The sequence below is a fragment of the Scheffersomyces amazonensis genome, assembly GCF_036850825.1.
Source record: "Scheffersomyces amazonensis strain UFMG-HMD-26.3 chromosome Unknown RJT21scaffold_2, whole genome shotgun sequence".
NCBI lineage: Eukaryota > Fungi > Ascomycota > Pichiomycetes > Serinales > Debaryomycetaceae > Scheffersomyces > Scheffersomyces amazonensis.
The window spans coordinates 3049190-3066639 of NW_027042742.1; the positions used below are offsets into that span (position 1 = coordinate 3049190).

General features: G+C 30.4%; 8 protein-coding genes across 8 annotated transcripts; 5 read left to right on the top strand and 3 right to left on the bottom strand. All coding sequences in view use genetic code 12, as the record gives it.

The window, feature by feature from the left end:
• The first annotated feature begins 395 nt into the window (after positions 1 to 395).
• Positions 396 to 2530, top strand: RJT21DRAFT_119724 (uncharacterized protein). The gene has a single exon (XM_064881507.1). The coding sequence runs from the start codon at positions 688 to 690 to the stop codon at positions 2413 to 2415; it is 1728 nt and encodes a 575-aa protein (XP_064740301.1). The 5' UTR covers positions 396 to 687; the 3' UTR covers positions 2416 to 2530.
• A 446-nt stretch (positions 2531 to 2976) lies between these two features.
• Positions 2977 to 3832, top strand: RJT21DRAFT_119725 (uncharacterized protein). Its single transcript, XM_064881508.1, has one exon. It carries the CDS (start codon positions 3111 to 3113, stop codon positions 3684 to 3686), a length of 576 nt encoding a protein of 191 aa, XP_064740302.1. The 5' UTR covers positions 2977 to 3110; the 3' UTR covers positions 3687 to 3832.
• A 20-nt stretch (positions 3833 to 3852) lies between these two features.
• On the top strand, positions 3853 to 6707 carry RJT21DRAFT_28374 (ribosome dissociation factor GTPase). Its single transcript, XM_064884027.1, has 2 exons — positions 3853 to 4256; positions 5172 to 6707. Exons 1-2 carry the CDS (start codon positions 4019 to 4021, stop codon positions 6686 to 6688), a joined length of 1755 nt encoding a protein of 584 aa, XP_064740303.1. The 5' UTR covers positions 3853 to 4018; the 3' UTR covers positions 6689 to 6707.
• Positions 6708 to 7861, bottom strand: UFE1 (Ufe1p). The gene has a single exon (XM_064884026.1). It carries the CDS (start codon positions 7806 to 7808, stop codon positions 6726 to 6728), a length of 1083 nt encoding a protein of 360 aa, XP_064740304.1. The 5' UTR covers positions 7809 to 7861; the 3' UTR covers positions 6708 to 6725.
• Positions 7862 to 8413: 552 nt separating this feature from the next.
• Positions 8414 to 9356, bottom strand: RJT21DRAFT_119728 (uncharacterized protein). The gene has a single exon (XM_064881509.1). The coding sequence runs from the start codon at positions 9266 to 9268 to the stop codon at positions 8507 to 8509; it is 762 nt and encodes a 253-aa protein (XP_064740305.1). The 5' UTR covers positions 9269 to 9356; the 3' UTR covers positions 8414 to 8506.
• RJT21DRAFT_119729 (uncharacterized protein) lies at positions 9357 to 10469 on the top strand. The gene has a single exon (XM_064881510.1). It carries the CDS (start codon positions 9745 to 9747, stop codon positions 10339 to 10341), a length of 597 nt encoding a protein of 198 aa, XP_064740306.1. The 5' UTR covers positions 9357 to 9744; the 3' UTR covers positions 10342 to 10469.
• Positions 10470 to 10551: 82 nt separating this feature from the next.
• On the top strand, positions 10552 to 15111 carry SPT6 (chromatin-remodeling histone chaperone). The gene has a single exon (XM_064884029.1). The coding sequence runs from the start codon at positions 10698 to 10700 to the stop codon at positions 15009 to 15011; it is 4314 nt and encodes a 1437-aa protein (XP_064740307.1). The 5' UTR covers positions 10552 to 10697; the 3' UTR covers positions 15012 to 15111.
• RJT21DRAFT_28385 (uncharacterized protein) lies at positions 15086 to 16898 on the bottom strand. The gene has a single exon (XM_064884028.1). It carries the CDS (start codon positions 16509 to 16511, stop codon positions 15159 to 15161), a length of 1353 nt encoding a protein of 450 aa, XP_064740308.1. The 5' UTR covers positions 16512 to 16898; the 3' UTR covers positions 15086 to 15158.
• Between the last annotated feature and the right edge of the window lie 552 nt (positions 16899 to 17450).

The window sequence follows — 17450 nt, forward strand, 5'->3', positions numbered from 1 at the left end:
ATAGAATCAAATTGACTTTGAAGCAATTCTAATGAACATTCTCTAAAGACATCATTTACTGAAGTCTTTACAATTAGGCTGGAGTATCCCTGTATGGAAGTTCATTCCTAATCTCACAGTCAAATAACCAAAAATAACCTATACAATAGCACTCCCTAAAATCATTTGCCCGGAACATGGATTGTGCGGTGTAGATAACAGAACTAAGAAAATTTCTTTAATCTCTACCCCTAATCAACTTTCACCTACTTATTACTACAATGAATGAATCTTAACAAAGCGCCTTTGTGCAAACCTTAATTTAATCATACCTAAACAATTTCTATTCACGGTCATAAGCCCCAAGTGATTATTTAATTGAATCCCCACCCTATTAGAGAATGGTTGGAAAAAGGATTTTAGTTGGGATTAGCGAATGCGCCTTTGTAAGCATTTTCTTAACGCGGTTTCCCGATTGGGACTGTCAAGCCGACGTAGAATGCTTATCAACGACAGTATAAAAGGGTCTGAAATTTTTCATAATTTGATTTGATCTAGTTTATTCATTTTTATTTATTCAGAGTATATTGAAAAGTTATTTATTTTAGATCAATACCCTGTAATATTGTTTTAATATACTGAATTCTTTTAATTATTCATTATCTATAAATTGTTTTTCTTACCCCTCCCCCGCATTTTTCAGTATCAATGTCAAAATTAGATTATACTACTTTATTGAAATCTGATCCTTTAGAAGGTTACGAAGATCCAGAAAAGTTTAAACAATGGATTCCAAAGATTGAAAAATATAGAGAAAATTTGGCTAAAAGTATTTTACCAGAATATTCTGTTGAATTACCAAAACCAATTGATGAATTAATTGAAGAACAATTCAATCCATTGAAGTACTTGTATGATGAAAAACTTTTGACCGAAAAGGAATTAGCTATTACTGATTCATCTGCCACTGATTTAGTAGCTAAGATTGCCAAAGGTGAATATACCTCGACTGAAGTACTTAAAGCTTATGCTAAGAGAGCCACTATTGCTCATCAATTCACTAACTGTGCTTTGGAAATTTTCATTGATGAAGGTTTAAAGAGAGCCGAATTCTTAGATGAATACTATAAAAAGAATGGTAAAACTATTGGTCCTTTACATGGTTTACCAATTTCTTTAAAGGAACATATGAATTATAGAGGTAAGATTACACATGCTGGTTATGTTGGCCATTTGGATAATGTTGCTAAAGATCATGGTTTAACCAGTCAAATCTTAGAAGATTTAGGTGCTGTCTTTTATGTTCGTACCAATCAACCTCAAACTTTAATGCATTTGGATTCTAACAATAACATTATTGGTTTAAGTAAAAATCCTCATAATTTATTATTATCATCTGGTGGTTCTTCTTCTGGTGAAGGTTCAATTGTTGGTTTTGGAGGTAGTGCTCTCGGTGTAGGATCTGATATCGGTGGTTCCATTAGAGGTCCAGCTGCCTTTTCAGGTTGTATTGGTTTAAGACCAACATCCAAAAGAGTCTCATTATCTGGAGGTGTTAGTGCAGGTTCAGGTCAGGAATCTGTTCCAGCCGTTATTGGACCATTTGCTAGATCAGTTGAAGATATTGATTTATGGATGAAGCATTATATTAATGATGGTAAGCCATGGGTAAATGATGCTTCAACTTTACCATTATTATGGAGAGATGTTCCAAAACCAGCTGCCAAAGATTTAACTGTTGGAGTTATTTATGATGATGGATTTGTTAAACCAACTCCTCCAATACAAAGAGCTTTAAAAGAAGTAGTTAAGAAATTGGAAGCTGCTGGAGTTAAAGTCGTTGAATTCAAACCTCCAAAGATTGAATTAGCTATACAAACTATTCATAAGATGTATAATTGTGATGGTAATTATATGCAAAAGAAGCATTTAAGTGCATCTGGTGAACCATTAGTTAAATTAACTAAATGGAATTTAAACTATGGTGAAGGATCTAAAGATTTAACTGTTGCAGAAAATCGTCAATTGAATATTATTAGGGATGATTTAAAGAATGAATATACCAAGTACTTAAATGATAACAAGATTGACTTTTTCATTTCTCCTACTTACAACAATGTTGCCCCACAATCAGAAGGAGTTTACAATTGGTCATATACTGCATTATGGAATATCTTGGATTTCCCAACTTTAGTAGTTCAAACCGGAATTTACCAAGATCCAGCTGTCGATAAATGGGATGATGGTCAAAAGAATTATGAATATAGAAATCAAACTGAACAATTAGAACATGAAATTTATGATCCAGAAAAATTTAAGGGTGCACCAGTTGGTATTCAAATTTCTGGTAGAAGATACTTTGATGAAGATGTTGTTGCTGCCGGTAAAACAATTGTTGAAATTCTTGGTACTGATTTATTCAAGCAATATCAATAAATTTAGTAACGGTTATGCACTGGCGGCTCAAAAATTTCGCGGCATAGTTTACCATGCTATTACAATTGTAAGAGTAATTATATAGTAAGAGAATATATGTCTAATAATTTGTGAGATAGTACGGGCTTTGTAAGAATTTCTATGCAGTAAGTAATATAAATCCCTCAGTATAATGCAATTTTAATGATAGGGTTTTGATAAGTGCAGGTCTATTGAAAGGGGAAGCCCACGTCCTTTATTAAACTAAGCTCGGAGAACACTCAGGACTGTTTCCCAATCGGGCTTGTGCCTACCACAACTCAGCCCTTCTTTCCCTCATCCATCTCATTCTATACTACTACTTGGACCGGTATCTCAGCCTTCCGTAATCTAAAAAAAATAATAATGTATTAATAAGTCGTAATTTCTTTTTTGCACCAGCCGATGACTAAGCGGAACAACCGTTATTTTTCGCGGTAACAATGGCTGAATGATAATTTATTATTAATGAGCCTGATTAGAAATGATGATTACGAGACTCTGTATGGGGGCAGTTAACGGTTATTATTTAGCTCAGGTGTGGTGGAGTCTCTTCTTAGTAGATGCCAAAATGTAGTATATATATAAGACCATTACTCCCCCTGTTAATGTAATTACTCTACTTTAATTTTCTATACATTCTAATTATAATTATAATTATACTACATTCGATAAAAATGAACTCAATTGAACAACTCCAAGCTTTTCAAAACAATTGGGCTACTCAATTGGTTCAATGTCAATCTAAAACTTCTATTGCCATGAATTATTTGGATGATTCCAAATTATTGTCTGAAAAAGAATTTAATATTACCAATAGTACAATTCAACTGTTATTATCTAAAATTCAATCAGGACAATTAACATCATTTGAAGTATTAATATCATTTATTAAGAAATCTTTACTTATTAATGGTAATTCAAAAGTTAACTATACCAATATCTCAGAAGCTTTATTGAGAGCTCAATATCTTGATTTCTATTATAAAACATATGGGAAAACATTGGGGAAATTCCATGGTTTACCCATTGATTCTAAACAATTAAACAAATTTCAATCCGTAATAGGATTATCTGATGCTAATGATACTACAATTGGTGATAATGGAGTTATTATAATCAAGGATTTGCATATACCTTTAGTCATTAGATCACAACAACCTAATACTAGTACTTATCCTATAAGTTCTAATACTACAACCTGTTACTCAAGAAGTTTTCAGGCTCGATTACCTTCTCTGATTAAGATTTAGATATTGATGATTACATCAGACTAAGTCAGTTCAATTCAATTATATTAGATTTTAGTTCTTTCTTTACTTTATTTGTTTATTGCTTGCAATTACACACCGGTCACTTTTGGAGTTCATTATTTAGTTATTTATTTTACATATATACCCTTATAATAAACATTAAATGTTTTTATACTTATTAGTAGAACTTTTAGTATACTGTACTCGCTACTATTGTTCAGTCGTGCCTATGATCAATTAACTCAGTAAAATTTATCTACCTACTACAGAAGAATTACCCCAGCTAATTATCCCACAAGCTTCCAAGTAGATTTTATTATTGAGTTAATACGATGGATTACGATGATGAAGATTATTACTCCCATGGAGAAGATGTTGAAGGAGAATTTAATGAAGACTCATTACCCAATGATGAATATGATAAATTATATGAATTATTACCTAAATTAAAAGCAAAATTAAAGGATTATAATGATGAAATACCTCAACAAGATTTAAAAGAAGCTCTATATTATAACTACTATGAGTTAGGACCTTCCATTGAAGAATTGAAGTCTAAATTTAAGAAAAGTACGTATAAATATTTATTTCTGTAGCCCTTGACTATCTAAACTGTGATGGGACCATATCTCAGTAATTTTTTCTTTCTTTCTCACTAGCGAGAAAGCCAGTGGGGACTCGGCCACCGAGAGAACTCAGTATTATATATTACAGTACACTGCAGTAGTAAGATACTCATCCATAACAATAACAATAACTAGATGAATTCGACTATATGATCTATATATCAATATAACATATCCATACAAATAATGTCAACACAATCAAATTTATCTTCCACTAGAGGACCGTCAAAGTTAGCACTACTAGCTAAACAACGATCGGCAAAATTTCAATCTAATATTGAAGATACTGATCCATTACCGTCAAATAGTGATGATGATAAAAAGCCAGTCTCGAAATTGAGCGCATTAGCAAGAGCTAGATCTAAAAACAATACACCATCAACTACTGGTGGCGAAATTAAGTCATTGGCTATATTGGATAGATTGAGAACTACGACTACGTCTGATGAGTCTAACAATTTACCATCAGCATCAGGATCAGGATCCAGCCCAGCATTATCGAAATTATTGAAAAATAGACGTGAAGGTTTAGCCTCTAGAACGAATATTTCCAACAAAACAGCAGATACAATTCCAACTCAAATTTCAGCATCAGCATCAGTACCAGCAACAGTTTCAGAAACCATTCCAGAATCCAAACCGGAAACTACTAAATATCAAAAGCCTATAAATAATTTACTGGTAGACTCATCAATATTATCAATAAATCCACCGTCACTGATTTCAAATTTCTTATTTAAAAAGTCAAGACTGCATTCACAAATATCTTCACTGGAAGACTCACAAATGATAGTAAAGAAAAGACGTCATGGTTATAAACAATTATTTTATCCACTTACTAACATTGAAACAAATATAGAAAAAATTGAAAAAATTAAACAAAGCTTTGATCAACCATCTCCTGATGATAAAATCTTACAAGCTCAAAGTAGTGCATTCAATGATAATTTTGGGAATCTTAAATTAGGTTCTAAACCAAAATCTCCTTCGCCTGCTCCGGCAGCAGCAAAGACAAAAAAGAAACTTGATATTGAATCTAAATTAGCATCTAATAAAACTTATTCAAAACCTCATAAATCATTTGTTGTAATAGGTCATGTGGATGCAGGTAAATCTACATTAATGGGTAGAATATTATTAGATTATGGAATTGTTGATGCAAAGACGGTAGATAAATTAGTTAAAGAATCTACTCGAGCAGGGAAAGGTTCATTTGCATTAGCATGGATTCTTGATCAAACTGAAGAAGAAAGATCTCATGGTGTTACAGTTGATATTTGTGCTACTGATTTTGAAACTTCAACTACAAGATTTACTGCTATTGATGCTCCAGGTCATAGAGACTTTGTACCTCAAATGATTGGAGGAGTTTCACAAGCTGATTTTGCTCTTTTAGTAGTTGATGCAATTGAAGGAGAATTTGAAAGTGGATTTGCTATGGATGGACAAACTAAAGAGCATACAATTTTAGCTAAAAATTTAGGTATAGAAAAGTTATGCATTGCTATAAATAAATTAGATAAAGAAGATTGGAGTCAAGATAGATTTAATCAAATTAAATTACAATTAACTGAATATTTAACTAGTGATGAAGTTGAATTTACTGAAGATCAATTGGATTTTATACCTATTTCAGGATTATCGGGTAATAATGTAGTTAATCGTGATGAATCTATTGAATCATTCAATTGGTATAAGGGACCAACCTTAGGTAAATATCTTGAAACCGTTAAATTATCATCAAATATTGATTCAAAGAAAGTACAAGATGAAGAATTTTATTTAACAGTTAGTGATTCATTTAAAGATAAAGGAGAAATTAAAGTCACTGGTAAAATTATTAGTGGAGTAATTGAATCTGGTGATACTATTGTTTCATTACCTAGTGATATTACTTTATCAGTTCAATCATTACTTGTAGCTAATAATAAATTTGATTTTGCCATTAATGGAGAAGTTGTTCAATTAACTTTTAAAGCCAATCAAGTAACTAATGATACTATAGATCCATTCCGAATTGGAGATTTAATTGCTCATGTTGGTAGTCCTATTCATACAGTAAAAAAATTCACTATATCATTACATCTTTTTAATTTAGATAAACCATTATTAGTTGGAACTCCATTTGTTTTATTTAGAAATAATTGTCAAGTACCAGCTAGAATTATTAAATTAATTGAAGTAACTTCAAGTCAAAAGAAGAAGAAGAAGAAGAATTTATTACATCTTGTATCTAAACAAACAGCTATTGTTGAAATAGAAATAGAGGGGAATCCCTTACCTTTAACTATATTTAAAGATAATAAGACACTTGGTAGAATAGTTATAAGAAGAGAAGGTTCAACTGTTGGAGCTGGAACAGTCATTGGATTTTAGTGTAATAGAAATCTGTAAATATATATATCCATTGAAATTAGAAAGATATGTAGTCTATCAATAAAATTAATATCCCTAAAATTATACAAAGACTTACTAACATATTAGCTCCTCGTTTATTTCGAGTAGTTGCTTTATTCAATTGTTTATTACCCATGTGAACATCCACATGAACCTGAGCATTGTTTTCCATTAAAGTATTGATTTGTTCTTCTTGAGATTGTAATTTGAATGATAATTCATTTTGAATATTTACAATATCAATAATCGATTGTTGAACTTTTTGAACTTGTTTCAATTGATTGGTTTTCATGTTTAAAAAGTCTTTATTCTCCAATTCTAATTCCTGAATTTGTTCTTGTGATAATTGATTAACTATATCATTTTTCTGTTTCTCTTCTTCTTCAAATTCTCCATCATCAAAATCATCATTCCCCCATCCTTCATCATCGAAATCAGTATTATTTACCTTAGTAGTAGATGTAGATGTTGGTGGTTCATTTAAATTGAAATCATTATACTCATCTTCTTCAAAATTCTGAAAGTTTAACAGATCAAGCTGCTTTTCTCGAGTTTGTCTTTTCTTTTGGATACTTTCAAACTTCTTACTAGTAGCATTTAATGCAATCATTAAAAACTTTAGTATATGATTTCTATGTTGTCCAATGGTTGAAAGGAATATTTCATGATCACTTGGTTCATTATCTCCAAATACATTATCAAACCATCCCTTTCCCTTTCCCTTTCCATTTTGACCCGATTTATCAAGTGATTGACGTTTACTTTCATAATTCTCTAGGAAACTCAACTTTTGATATAATTGTCGGACCTTATACTTAAATTCTTCATCTATACTATCTTTATCTGCACTAGTTAATTCATTTGTTCGATTGAATCCTGATTGCTCATCATTTATAGCTAAATATTGTGATTTCATTTCTTGTATAAAAGTATTTAAGTTAGTTAATAAATCATAAACTTCAATACACTCTTTTATAAACGTATCATTAACAGAAAATGTTGATACTTTTATGGGTGATACCTCATCAAATGATTTGGATGGAAGTTCACTGGCAACAATCTCAACACACTTATTGAATAATGGTGTTAAATCCGTCATTATAATGGGTTTCAGTGGTGTTACGTGTGGTATACTACACTCATCTACATCTGATCAATTAACAGTATACATTTTTGAAATTTTTAGTGCGCTAACTCTTACTGGAAATAGACTTACCCTATAAGGCAAGTTAAATAATACCAGAACTATTGTACCTACAAATTATACATAATGACAATTAATTGTACTACATATACGTCTTGTCTCCTTTTATATAAATAATAGTCAAATAAGAGCAAATACTTTATAATTAGAAATTAGTGTGTTTGCTGTTCCTTAGCTTACAGTCAATTGAATCAATAGATAATTCTCTAATTATGCGACACGCACTGTGACATTTTTGCACCCACTTAAGAAGTACCAACTCTCTATCATTGTAGACCATCTCTTGTACTTGGAATTGATATAGAAAGAAACCATTGTTTATACAGTAGAATTAAATCTATCAACTCAAACTTGCCTTGACTTACTTTCTCAAATTCGTACAATGTCCATAGAATTTATGTATCCATGACCATATCTATTGCACCTTAATAAACTACAAAGTCATTCACTATTTTAAAAATATAAGAGGCTATAAAAGAACCTACTAAAGAATTTTATTATTATAAAATAAACTTGTAAAGTATATTGCACATATACATATCAACTGAACTACTTCAATAACTGTAGTAACTATATAACTATTAAAAGCTTTATCAACCATCAAGATAATCAACAACCTTAGTGATGGCCAATTCATCATAGCCTGAACCAACTTCATCATCCACACGAACAGTCTTTGTATCATATAAAATATTCCATCTACCCAAGAATTCCTTACCATTATCATTAGGAACTTTGTAATGAAATTCTCTTCTCTCTTCAGGTGATGATGTTACATACTTTAAATAATCAGGAGCTCCTGGTCTGTAAATATTATCAGCAATTATAAGAGTTCCAGGAGCAAGCAAATTTAAACTTTCCAAGACTCTTAAGTCAGGAACATAACGATCTTTCCAATGATCAATAAACGCAAAGTCTACTGCAGTATAACGAAGATCCTTTTTTAAAATAGAGGCTTCAAAATTAACTAATGATTTAGCAGCTGGTCCTACAATAATTTCAACTTTATGCAGTAAACCAGCAAAGTCAACAAATTGTCGGGCGATATTAGCAAAATCTGGATTTAATTCAAAACTGAAATATTTAGCATTAGGATCGTTTTCAGGTAATTCCTTTGCAAATAAGACAGCTGAATAACCAAAATAACAACCAAGCTCAATCATGAGTTTGGGTTTAATTTTCCTAATTTCATCAATGGCAATCTTTCCCTTCTTAGGTCCCACATTCATATAATGAGTATTCTTTCTAATAAATTCATCTATTGCTTCTAATACTTTTTCAGGGTTACCCCTTATTTGTTCCTTATTAGGCAATTTAAATAAGTAATCAAGAATCTTTTGTTCTTTAGAAGGCATTGAAATGTTTTAATTAGTAAATAGAAACGTTTAATTAAGTATAGATACAAACAGAGAGTAATACTTATATATATATATTAAATATAAAATCAATTAACAAATTATATGGCCATATTACGAATAAGTAACCGCAAACTATAAATAATCCGGGGAGTGACTATATACCGAGATTCGGATCGACCTGGCAATTTTTGGGGTAATAATTTTAAAATTTCTGTGGAAGTATACGTACTACAATAAAATTATGGCTCCTTCATATTTGTCAGGGGCACGTTCTAGGATGTAGAGAAAGATCTAATTGGCCTGTAGATTGAAATTAGAGGTGCAATCTCGGTAATGATCCCTTATCGGTGTTACAGTAGTAATTAGCGGCTTAGTTAGTTAGTTAGTCAGTTAGTGAGTGAGTGAGTGTAGAAGAAAAATAATTAGTACAAGAGCAAATGGCATCTCTAGAAGGATAAGTAATTTACGTTACGATGACGGGAATTACCGCGAAGGACAGGCTATCTAAGCTCCAACAATTAAAAAATAAGAAACAAGAATTATTAGCTCAGTCAAAGAAGGATCTCGTAGAAGATTTCAGGAATAAGAAGAGAGTAAGTGTTCAACAGAGTGAGACACCAAAAGATCCTACCGATTATAAACCTAAAGATGAACCAACTGATAATCGGAAACGAATATTAGAGTATACTATTGAAGAATCTCAACAATGGGATAAAAAACAGAAACAGTTAAAGAAGAATCAACGTCAACATGGATATGCTAATATGAATACTTTAGCAGAAAGTACATACAATAAAGAAATACAAACACTACAAGTTGATAAAGAAGATTATAAAATTCAAAAGGAAGTTAAGACTATATCAAATACAGATCCTATACGACAGCTTCAACATAAACCATCTAAACATGCAGTGGAAACATTAGTAAATCATATAGAAGAAGAGAATGATCGTAGACAATCTAAAAGGCGAAACAAACGTGATGATGGAGCCTCAAGTTACATCAATGATAAGAATAAAGAGTTTAATAAGAAACTTGATCGACAATATGGGCAATTGTCAAGCAAGTAATATCATATACATATACATACACATATACAGACATAGATATATATAAACATAGTAAATCCTCTGTAAATAGTTATATATAGTAGTAGCTATACTCAGTTATAGTAGAATTCACGTGACTCAGTATAGGCAAATTCTTTTTTTAATGTGATTTACCCGGACGTATGTCTCTGGCTGGTGAAAAATATCAAAGAAATTGTACACCGACAGAATCCATTAATTAACGTATTCAAAGCATATTAACCTCAGTGCTGACCAATCCCGTTTAGGCATTTCTTCCTTGTGTATACGGCTCAACAGTTACAAACCGGTTGGGATTTCTTTTGATTGGATATTGTAATTATTTTGCTTGATTTACTATGGCACGAGAAGAAGAAGAACGAGAGATTCGAGACGATGTATCAGATAATGAAAATGATAATAGTTCTGAAGATGGAGATGATGTTTTAGATTCTTCGGAAGAAGAAGATGATGATGATGAAGAAGCCATACAAAAAGTTAGAGAAGGATTCATTGTTGATGATGATGAAGATGATGAAATTCAAACTAAAAGAAAGAAGAAACATAAGAAAAGAAAGAGAGATAGAGTTAGAGCTGATGATGATGCATTAGATGAAGATGATTTAGAATTATTATTGGAAAATTCAGGAGCTAAACCAAGAGCAGCTGTTCCTGGACAATTTAAACGATTAAAGAGAGCTGCAGTTGAAGATGAAGAACAAGAACAAGAAGAATCAGTTGAACCAGATAATGAAATTAGTTCAAGGCGAACTGGAGGTTTAAGAGATATATTTTCTGATGAAGAAGGTAGAGAAGAAGAAGAAGAAGGAGAAATTGAAGATCGTCGTCAAAATAATATTCTTGATGAATTTGAAGATTTCATTGAAGAAGATGAACTTTCAGATGATGAACAATCAAGACGAGAAAGACAATCTCAAAGAGATAGAGCAAGAGTTTCAAGACCAAGAATTGATACATCTAAATTATCTAGTGTAGATCGAGAAAGTTTACAACAATTATTTGAAGTATTTGGTAATGGATCAGAATATGATTGGGCATTAGCAGCTCAAGAAGATGATGATGAAAGAACTGGTGAAGCCATGGAACCAACATCATTAGATGAAGTATTTGAACATTCAGAATTAAAGGAAAGAATGTTAACTGAAGAAGATAATTTAATTCGAATTATTGATATACCAGAAAGATTTCAAAAATATCGAGCTAATTTAAATTATATTAATTTAGAAGGTGAAGAATTAGATCGTGAAAAAGTTTGGGTAGCTAATATTTTATTTAGTGAAAAGCTGACGGAATTCTCTGGTCCATTAGAACAACCATTTAAAGAAGCTGTTGGAAATGTAGTTGAATTTATTTCAAAGAATAATTATGAAGTACCATTTATATGGTCTCATCGTCGAGATTTTTTATTATATTCTCAACAAATTGAAACTTTAGATGGAAAAGTTGAAACTAGAGTTCATAAATTATTATTTGAAGATGATTTATGGAGAATTATTCATCTTGATGTTGAATATCATTCACTTTATGAAAAGAGATTAAATATTGAAAAATTAATTGAAGAATTAAATTTAGATGATGATTTAGTTAGAGATATGAAATCTCTTGAAACAATGGTAGGAGTTCAAGATATATTTGATTATATTCAATTTACTTATTCACGAGAAGTTCGTGAACTTTCAAGAAATCAAGAAACTTTACCTGATGGTACAATTCAATCTCGTACTACTAAAAAACATTCTAAATATTCATTATTTGAAAGAATTAAATCAAATGTATTATATGATGCAGTTAAAGCCTTTGGAATTTCTGCTAAAGAATTTGGTGAAAATGTTCAAGATCAAAGTTCTAAACATTTCTTAGTTCAATATAGAATTCATGCCACTGATGATGCTCAAGATGCTCCTGGAGTTTTAGTTGAAACTATTTGTCAAGATGATGATGCACTTTTTAAAGATAGTACAACTGCTCGTGATGCCGTATGTAGAACCTTTGCTGAAGAAATCTTTCATAATCCAAAGATTAGACAAGAAGTTCGACAAACTTATAAATCATTTGCAACAATTAATGTGGCAGTAACTGATAAGGGGAAAATTACTATTGATAGACATAGTTCATATGCTGATATTAAATATGCTATCAATCGTTCACCAGCTGATTTGGTAAATCAACCAGATATATTATTAAGAATGCTTGAAGCTGAAGCCGCTGGATTACTTGTAATTCAAGTCGATACTAAAGATTATGATAATTGGTTTCAATCAATTTTTAATTGTTTAAAATCCGATGGAACTTCAGAAATTTCTGATTTATGGAATACAGAACGAGAATATGCTCTTAGTTTAGCATTTAAAAAACTTAATGCAATGGTATCAGCTAATGCTAAAGAAGATTTACGTCGTGAATGTGAAAGATTAGTGGCATCAGAAGTTCGTAAAAGATTCTTAGGTAAAATTGATCAAGCACCATTTACTCCATATGGATTTGATAAAGGTACTAAACCAAATGTATTAGCATTATCATTTGGTAAGGGTGATTTTGATAGTGCTGTTGTAGGAGTATTATTAAAGGAAAATGGTAAAGTTGATCAATATTTTAAATCAGAAAATAATCCTACAAGAGATCGAGAAAATAATGAATTATTCTGTGGACAATTAAAGGAATTCTTTGATAAGAATTTAGAATATAGTAAACCTGATGTTATTGTTATTTCTGGTTATAATGCTAATTCTAAACGATTATTTGATGTTATTGAAACATTTGTTGAAGAATTTAGAATTACAGTGAATGTAGAAGATTTACCTGATGTATCTAATCCTCCATTAATTAATGTAATTTGGGGTCAAGATGAAACAGCAAGATTATATCAAAATTCTGAAAAGGCAGCTCATGAATTTGCTGATAAACCTTCATTAATTAAATATTGTGTTGGATTAGCTCGGTATATTCAAAATCCTTTATTAGAATATGTTTCATTGGGTGATGATGTATTATCACTTACATTTTATGAATATCAAAAATTAATTCCCAAGGATTTAGTTAAAGAAGTATTAGAATCTGCCTTTGTTGATATTATAAATACTGTGGGAGTAGAAATTAATGAAGCAGTTAGAGATCCTCATGTGGCACAATTAGTTCAATATATTTCTGGTTTAGGACCTCGTAAAGCTAGTGGATTAATTAGAAATATTAATACTAAATTAGGATCTACTTTAACTAATAGAAGTGAATTAATTGAAGCAGAATTATCTACGGCTAATATATTTATTAATTGTGCATCATTTTTAAATATCCCATTTGATGAAAGTCTGAATGCTGCCAGAGATCCAGCCATTGAACTTTTAGATGCTACAAGAATTCATCCTGAAGATTATGAATTAGCTAAAAAAATGGCATCAGATGCTCTTGATATTGATGAAGAAGATATTCCAGAAATTGATAATAATGGAGGAATAATTTATCAATTAATGCAAGAAGGAGCTAATAAAGTTGATGAATTAAATTTAATTGCTTATGGACAAGAATTAGAAACTAAATATGGTAAAAGAAAATATGCCACATTACAAATGATTAAAGAAGAACTTGTTAATAATTATGAAGAATTAAGACATGCATTCCATATTTTAGAAAAATTAGAAGTATTTCAAATGTTAACAGGTGAAACTCCTCAAACTTTTGGTAAGAATGCTTTAGTCCCAGTTACTGTAACTAAAGTTGGAAAGAATTTAAGAGATCAAGTTGCATCTATAAGATGGGCAAAAGTTATAACTACTTCATTAATTCAAGCTAATATTGAAGAAAATAAAATTCCTCGAGATTTAAATCTTGATCAAGGACAAATTATTCAAGCAGTTGTATTAGAAGTTTTATATGATAGTTTTAGTGCAACTATGAGTTTATTAGAAGAAGATTTTAGACGAGCATCAGCTGGGAAATTTAGAAAAGAAGAAGGGAAATGGGATTTCCAAGCTGAATCAGAAGATTTAAAGAAAGAACGAGCTAAAGAACGAGCTTTAAGAGCTAAATCAAGAGGTATAACTCATAAATTATATCATGATTTTAATTATCATCAAGCTGAAGAATTCTTAGCTCCACAAAGAATTGGAGATTGTGTAATTCGTCCATCATCAAAGGGTTCACAATATTTAACAATTACTTGGAAAGTGGCTAATAATTTATTTCAACATTTATTAGTTAAAGATTCATCTCATGGTAGATATAAAGCTTATTATGTTGATAATAAAAAGTATGAAGATTTAGATCAATTAATTGTTCAACATATTCAAGCCATAGCTAGAAAAGTTGAAGAAATGACTCGTCATCCAAAATTTAGAGAAGGTACTTTAAGTGAAGTTAATGAATGGTTAGAATCTTATACCAAGGCTAATCCAAAAAATAGTGCTTATGTATTTTGTTATGATCATAAAACTCCGGGATCTTTCTTATTATTATTTAAAGTTAATGCTAATTCTCCTGTTATAACTTGGCATGTTAAAACTGATGTTGAAGGTTATTCATTAAAGGGATTTCCTTATTCTAATATGCTTAGATTATGTAATGGATTTAAACAAATGTATAAATCAGAAGCTCAAAAATCGATAAGTCAAAATAGTCGTCCACAGGTTGGAGCTTATGGAGGTTATGGAGCTTATTAATCATCATCATCATAATCATCATCATAATCATAATAATAATAATCTAATATCGTTATTATTGTTTATTTACTTAGTTAATTTTAATATGTACCATAAATAATTATCATACAATATGTATCATGAATATATCATCTTTTTGATTATTGACTATTTAAACTTTCTAGATAAAGTTCGTAATTTTGATCGGAAACTATCTCCATCAATATAACAACCCATTAACCATCTATCACCTCCATTAGCAGCTGAAAAGGATTTTCGGGAATGTAATACTCTTCTATTTTGAAATATTACACAAGTATTCTCAGGCATTTTAATTTCAAAATGATTAAGAGGATCATTAATGAATTCTTCAAAGATAGTAAAACCTCTTAAGAAATCTTTAAATAATTTACTTTTAGCTAAATCATCGGCTTGTTCAATATCCAGACCTTCAGAAATGGATACACCATATTCAAATGGTCCTTGAAATGGTGGAGCATAATTTACTGCTAATATATGAGGACGCTTAGAATTGGGAAATTTTAAATCTTCATCTTCAATAATTACTGGTCTCTTATAAAAATAATACTCATTATTATTATCATACCAATAAGTTACTGGGACTTTTGTAAGTGCATAATAAGCATCAGGATCAATATTTCTAACATGTTCAGCTGCTAAAAATGAATCACAAAATACATTCTCTCCTCCAAGAGTTGAATTCTTAATAAAATGAAGTAATTGTAATCCTGGTGGAGATTCATAATATAATAAATCCATATGTAATGGTAAAAATGTATCAGTATTTGCAATATTTTTAGCATTTTCCTTTTCATTCTTAACTTCAAATAATGATCCATAAAATGTCTTTTTAATATATCCAAATTTTGATGCTAAATTAGATATTGGCCAACTTAAATGATTTTCTTCAGTCATTTTTTCCAGTCTATTAGCTACTTGAGGAATATTCTTAATAAATGTTAATCCAAATTTATTTAAATTCAGTACCAGATGATAAAATTGTTCATTATCTTCTTTAATATATGATGAATAATCTGTCCAAATATTATCTAAATTATTTAAAAGTAATTCTCGATCCCAAAGAAGTACATCTTTATCAAAGAATTTTTCCTTTCTATGACCTCCTATTTGAGTATAAGGGGTTAAAAATTGTTCAGAAATTTCTGATGTATGAGATTTACCATTTTGATCCCATTCAACTACTAAAACTTCAGAATTTTCTTTAACTTTAGTATAAGGAACATTATCAATTTTCAAGTTCTTAGCAATTTCTACCGTAGTAAATAACTTTTGCTTGGAAAATGGTTCAACAGATTCAGGATGACGACATGAATCTCTAATGAAAACATTATTGAATTTGGTTACTTTACCATTTTTAAATTTAATTGATATTGATTCATTGTCATAACTTACAACGTTCAATTTCGTCAGCACCCACCGTGAACTTATAGTAGATAATTTAGGAACTTTCCCCAATACTCTGGATGTCGTACTAAGCATATTACTGAAATTGCTACTTCCTTATTCGTGGTATATATTTGAAATAATTTGTGAAAATTCAAATCACCAGTTTTATGATACGGAACTTTGTGCCGGAATTTTCAAGCCGTTTTGTGGGGCATAGAATTTACCGAGGTTTCCTAATTGGGATAGGGCGCTATCGGCAGTTTTTCTTTTTTGCAAGAAGGTTTATATCAAGTCATTACTGGGGTAGAATATTTAGTATTATTGTTCAATTAATGCTATAGATAATAACTGAATCACGAATATTATTGAGGTAAACATATAATCAGACTAATCTCCAAGTTACATGCTTATTGTTGGAAGTTCGGATTAAATTAACGAGTATATCTATAATGAGAAGGCAGTACTAGAAATAGTGTATATACCACCAATTGAATATTATTGTTACTAATAAAGAAATTTAACCCTTAAATTATCTTAAATAATAAATAATTTATTCTATTAAAACACAAATTCTACATATAATACATTTACACTTCTATTTACTTTTAATGATTTTTGGTAAATATATTGGCAAAACCTTTTCCGATGCGTAGTAAATAAAGTTTATTTCTAATGAGATAGAACTATAATACTCATACTATGGCAATTGAAAATAATTCTTGGAAATGATATTTAAAAAAACATTTTTGTTGCTTGTCTTTGTCTTATGATTGCAAATTATTTTCATTTTTGTAACATTTTCATAAACTTTGGATAGATAATTCTATCCTCAAAACACAATGAAGTAAAGAGCAATGAAGAACTTCTTAGTCATGGGTTCTAATCCAAGCAAACCATTTCTTATTGTCTCTGCAGACTGAACAGTTTGTAAAGGCCAAAAACTCTGAACCATCTTTCTTGCGATAAGCACGATAAATGTTACCTTTATTAATCTCGTCTTCTAACGAATCATATCCCTCAATTTGTAAATGA